Source organism: Aegilops tauschii, chromosome 3 (genome assembly GCF_002575655.3).
Source record: "Aegilops tauschii subsp. strangulata cultivar AL8/78 chromosome 3, Aet v6.0, whole genome shotgun sequence".
In the NCBI taxonomy this organism is placed as follows: Eukaryota; Viridiplantae; Streptophyta; class Magnoliopsida; order Poales; family Poaceae; genus Aegilops; species Aegilops tauschii.
Genome location: NC_053037.3, coordinates 288,618,142 through 288,624,146, shown reverse-complemented (window position 1 = coordinate 288,624,146; position 6,005 = coordinate 288,618,142). Strand labels below are relative to the sequence as shown.

Below are 6,005 nucleotides of genomic sequence, written 5' to 3'. Positions count from 1 at the left end.
CTGACGGAACTCTCCCTCAAAGCTCGGCTGGATCGGAGTTCGAGGGACGCCATCGAGTTGAACGTGTGTTGAACTCGGAGGTGTTGTGCGTTCGGTACTTGATCGGTCGGATCGTGAAGACGTACGACTACATCAATCGTGTTGTGCTAACGCTTCCGCTTTCGGTCTACGAGGGTACGTGGACACACTCTCCCCTCTCGTTGCTATGCATCACCATGGGCTTGCATGTGCGTAGGAAAATTTTGAAATTACTACGTTCCCCAATAGCATCCCCATGATGTAGTCACCTGTGTCTGGCCAGACAATGGTGGATGCCATCACACCAAGAAGGCCGTAAGAATATCTCTCCATCATCGGAGGAGAAAATCCCACTCTTGAGCTATCTAGTCCCTTGTCAAACTTTCCAATGAACCCTTAAGTTGTCATTATGGTCATCGTGTTACAAATGACGTTTGAGCAACCCCAAAGCTCACCTTACGGTAAGAAGTGACTACGATGCTCTCATGGTCTAAGGAGCAAAATCACACGTAAACACTCTGTATTATTACAATTGATTATAGACGATATTATTCAATTCATAACAGACAAATTTGGGTCGATTCAATATGATCGTTCTTCTAACGTCATAATCTCAATGTTGTTTTAGGACTATCATTTAACACTTAACGATATCCTAAGATCCAGAAAATGTGATCACCAACATCACTTGAGCTAGGCCCAGAGGCAAGATTACGAATCTTTTATTTAACCGTGTATCATTCCACCCGTGCATATGAGTTTTCCACTGAATCGTGTGTTCCAGAATGATAGCAGTTATACCATAAAATATATACTCTTTAATTATGAATACAAAAATGTAATAATACAAATTTATTGCATCTAGGGCATATGTCCAGCATTACAAGTTTCTACTATGTATTAAAGTACATATCAAAAGCATATGGACAATACAAACAATGGAACAATTCCATGGAGTCATCACAGTATTCATTTCTTTCTAAGACTCAACATATAAAACAATTAAGCAACATCTTTTTATTCAGGATGCCTCTTATCCCTCAACATCCTAGTAGTTCATGATCTAATGAACTAACCACGGATTAGTTTCTTTTCTGAAATTTATAAATTTAATTTCATGGTGGAATGAATTGATACATAGTTAGTTCTCAGAATCGAAATCAACAAAAAAGAATAAAACCAGCAGAAAAGCAACGCGGCTGTGGACATACACGTGAGAAGATAGCAGTGATATTTCGAGCTCCATGCATTTGCGGTCCTACTTCTCCAATAGTGCCTTCCTTCTTTCACTCCCCTTCCCTACTTCCTCACACCTTTGCATCAAGACCTCTAGTGTTGCTGGGAACTACACCAACAATAAAATATGCCATGTAAGAGCAACATCAAAAACTACAACAGATTAGTCCACTATTCGACCTAATCTGTAGTAAGAGAACATGAAGGGCAATGGTCCGATGTGGCAGAGGCCATACATCGCATGAGCTGGCTCGGATATGTTGTCGATCAGGAGGGGGTGCATAGAATGTCGTCGTTGCCCACAAGGGTTAAGCTTTCTTGCTCGTTAGACCACATGTATCTCTTGCCTGATGGTAGATATCACGAAGAGTACATTTAGAGATGAAGCGTCGGAAGCGATTCATTGAGCAATGATTGAGGGGCCTGTTGTTCTTATCTATGCACGAGGCAATCATGTTAAAATTGTTGCTAAGCAGCCACGGTCTGGACATGATGATATGAAGGTCATGAAGCTCCGTGAGGAAGGACGGCTTGTCGAGGTCATTCTGCGGCCCCATAAACGTTGGCGATCCACCATGGGGAGGAACCCGATGTGGTGGAAACTATGGCCGAGACGTGATCCACGTCAGTGATAGGGTTGGTTAGAGACACACTATCGCGAGTAAATCACAGTGCGGACAACGACGCACTTGGCGTCGTTGTTGAGACCACGCACATTCCAAAACATATATATCTACTAATAAAGTACGAAAGGCTTCTACCCGGTCGTCGTGGCGTCATTTTGCGAAAAACCCCTTGCAATTTCCAGAAATCAACCCGCAGTCCTCTTTTAAGTGAATCTGGAAAATACTTTCGCTTTTTGTCAAAACCCCCATGGACTTTCGGTTAATCGACTCGCAGTCCCACTTTAAGTGACACCAGAAAACATTACGCTTTTTGCACAAAAAACCTTGATATTTCGTTTAATAAACCTGCAAGTACATGGGCAGATTAATTGGTTTTTAAATATATTCATATATTTTAAACCCTAGCTTCGATTTTGACATGTTATATTTGGAAATTAATTAGAAAAATGTGTAGAATCTAAACATGATGTTGTTTTACTTGTTAGACATATTTAAAATGCCATTTGGGGCGCAATCTTAATCAATAGTGCACAATATGTCTTTCTTTCGTGTCGGTGTAGATCTGAATTGAAAATCAACACCTCATCCGACATGAAAGAAACCATCTATTACCTTGCATGCACGCCTCGGTAAAATCTCGCAGAAAAAATAGAAAATAGATTTCTCATCTTATGCGAAGAGAGAGACACACACCTTTGGATTGATCACATTCGAACGTGTTGTGGTTGTGTGAGCACAGAGGTCGCCGTCAGCGAAGGTTGGAAGGAACATAAGCCGCAACACAAATGGGATGCACGTGGACATATTGGAGTCATTGTTATTGAGTTAGGGGTGTGCGTTGTTTTTTCTCTAATGTTGCAATGCATAGCTTCATTTGGCAATGCCATGTTAAAATAAAGGACGTGGACCTATTGGAGTCTTCAGCTTGATTATTGGATTCGAGGCATGTGGTATTTTTTTTCATTGCAATGCACGGGTTTTTTGCTATAATCTTAAACTGCTCATCCACGAGGAAACATGCAAGGACATGCCCTCTCTATAAAGAGAAAGCCCCATTGAAATGCAACAGTTATTTTTTTTGGTTGAATTAAACAACGCTAAAACAGTAATCAAGTGGATGGGTGCTATACGCCATCAACAAATTGAGTAAATCTACGAGTGATGAAGAAATTAAACTACAAAGGGTGTCAGAAGATGCATATTACGCTCAACTTAATACTCCCTCTGTTTTTAAATATAAGTCTTTGTAGAGATTTCACTATAGACTACATACGGAGCAAAATGAGTGAACCCACACTTTAAAATCATCTATATACATCCGTATGTGGTCTATAGTGAAATCCCTACAAAGACTTATATTTAGGAACGGGGGAGTAGTTCCCTACGGCCACCGCTACTGCCACCCAGAAAACAATACTGTAATTAATAGTTTTATTAAATTTCTGAAGCAAATGAATGCTTTCGAAAAGCTACCAGAGTCCAGAAAATGGAGCCAAAATAAGCAGGCCAAGAAAAATATGTATAACAAGCAATCAGTAAATGCATCTACTTCTCCTGTCATCCGACGTGAATGAATCAACATCACATCATCACAATACTAAAGTACACAAAATGTATAACTATCTTGAAACCAACACGGTCTATTTCCATGTAAATTGAAAACAACCGCATTTTGTAGATGCAGCAGAATATATATAGTTCACAAGGCCGCCCTATATATCCTAAATGAATCCAATGACAAATTTGGGAAATTTTGTTCCCGGAAACAATAACTTTTTTCTGTCATTTTTTCCATTTTCCATTTTATTTTATTTTTCCATGTAAGCCAACACGATTACTAACTCTCAGCCTATCTGTCTATAAAAATGAAAATTAACCAGGATTGTACTTTAAACCTAAAGCGCGACGGTTCAGAAGTCCGCGAGGCGAAGTATCCGAAGACCGGTAGCTCGATGACGATGACGGCTCTAATCTACCGTAGTGTGTTGTACAGCCCTCGGCATGATCATCATGTTGCATTGGCATCACATCGTCCTCGTCAAGCTTCACGCCGATTGTCGCGTCCTCGTCGACCTTCGCAGCACCAGCTAGTACGTAGCTACCGTAGATCGGCTGCTGCTGCCCCTCCTGTATCGGATACATCGACGGCGGCTGCGGCATCCACGGCTGGACCGGCGAGAGGAAGCCCAGAGCGTCCGGCGCCGAGCGGTGCTGCGCGGCGTGCCCGTGCAACTCCAGCTGCTCCTTTAAGGCCACGAGTTCGGCCGTCGCCAAGGCAAGCTCTCGCTGGTGACTCTGTAAGAGGCCGTACGTGCCGAGCACCGGATCGGAAGCACGGGCGTCGGCCTCGTACAGTATGGATTTCATGCAATCGTCCCGCTTCTCCGGGCCGGCTCTCGTCAGGAACCGGAGTATGTTTTTGATGCCGAAGAGGCGGTGGGAGTTGCGGAAGCTCCCGGGCTTGTCCGCGGGGAAGTAGGGCGCAAGCGGGCACCCCGGCGTGCACTTTCGGCGCTGGTGCTTGCACGCGGAGCACGCCGGATGCTGAGCTGCTGCCGCCGGGGGATAGGACGAGGAGGACGACAAGCCCGAGGAGGACTCCGCCGTTTCCGGCGGGTGCCACGGGGTCGCGGACATGCCAGGGCCAGCACATGAGATCAGTTTTGGGAATAGCCAGGATGGATGGCGGCGGGAGCAAGAGCCAAGAGACCTACACGTGCGCGCCGCGTGGTGGATCTGCGCATATATAACTTGTGCCGACAAGAACGCACGGCCCCGATTACTCGTCCACTTGATTTGTTAAGATAATTGCCCGGCCGGTGTGCGCATATATAGGAGCAGAGGTTGCAACGACAACGGCATTTCCTTTCGCGTTCCATCCACAGCTCATATCACGGACGTTGCTGCTGCATACAGATTCGAGCGCCCTGGCCCACCTGGCCCCAGACAATAATTCCATATTTCGTTTTCCCCCTCGCTATACGACCCGATACAGTCACATCGTATTTTCTTATGTAATATGTCTCTTTCATATTACAAAGATTATAGTACAAGTAACATAAAAACAAACATAACGAAATTGAAAAGACAGCAGAACGTCTCTGAGTTTGACACCAACACCTATCACCTGCCTTCGGCACCACCACAGCAGCCGCCGGAAAAAAAAATGACAGATCACCTCCTCATCCGTGCTCGACACGGCTCCATCGATGATATGCAGCTTTGCGGACCTCCAAGATGGCTCGCCAAAGGTACTGTTGAACGAATCAGACCGGGGTAACACCCTAGACACGCCATCGAACTCCAGATCTAGCACCCTCACATGACTAAGACGTCGGAGGAGGAAACCATACCTGTCATCCACGAACCCAGCACATGTTCCTTCTTCCAGATGTCGTCGAAGCACACCACAATCAGCATCCGCTCCTCGATTACCTCCCAAGCTCCGCGCCGAGTTGGAGCAGACGCTGTCGCAACGGCGAAGCCCGAGGACACATGTCCACCACAAGGATGTCGCCGCCATCACGACATCCCCACTTTAACAGACTGGTTCTCAAATCCATCACCAGCCATAGAGACGAGTGCCTCCCCGGAGAAGAATCCGAAGCTTCTTTGTTCAGCATCGTCGTCGCCACCGCCAAAGCCAAGACGTCGAATGACCCAAAACCCTAAGCTTCTTGGGCCCTAAAACCTAAAGCCAAAACGATCCACACGCGCGGGATCCGGCGACCCTCCTCACCACCAGCCACAGCGTATCTGTCCACTCCCCGCAAAGTCATATTGCTCGGTTCCGTCACGTACCGGCAATAATCTCACCATTCCATAGCTGCTTTAAGATTTGGTCCAAAAAACACTTACTTTTTCCTTTTTGCTTTACAAACTGAATAACCAGTCTAATACAACTATTGTCCCACATCATTTGTCCTTGCATGGCTGGCATTGATGTTACAAGCTCCCTCTCTCTTTTCTCTCTCACACACATGCATATGTCTTTTTGCTCTTCATTGCAAACAAATTCATGAACATTTTTTCATCTTGAACAATTAAAAACATTTATATCTTTTAAAATTTAAGTTCGTTTTTGAAAAAATTATATATTTGAACTCCTCGTGCCAAGACCTTTAG

General features: G+C 44.9%; 1 protein-coding gene across 1 annotated transcript; it reads right to left on the bottom strand.

Moving 5' to 3' along the window:
* Positions 1-3,682: 3,682 nt before the first annotated feature.
* Positions 3,683-4,750, bottom strand: LOC120975709 (protein LATERAL ORGAN BOUNDARIES-like). The gene has a single exon (XM_040402403.2). The coding sequence runs from the start codon at positions 4,515-4,517 to the stop codon at positions 3,753-3,755; it is 765 nt and encodes a 254-aa protein (XP_040258337.1). The 5' UTR covers positions 4,518-4,750; the 3' UTR covers positions 3,683-3,752.
* Positions 4,751-6,005: the final 1,255 nt, after the last annotated feature.

Excerpts from the sequence above, each read along its gene's own strand:
- LOC120975709 (XM_040402403.2), bottom strand. The coding sequence starts at position 4,517 with ATGTCCGCGACCCCGTGGCACCCGCCGGAAACGGCGGAGTCCTCCTCG.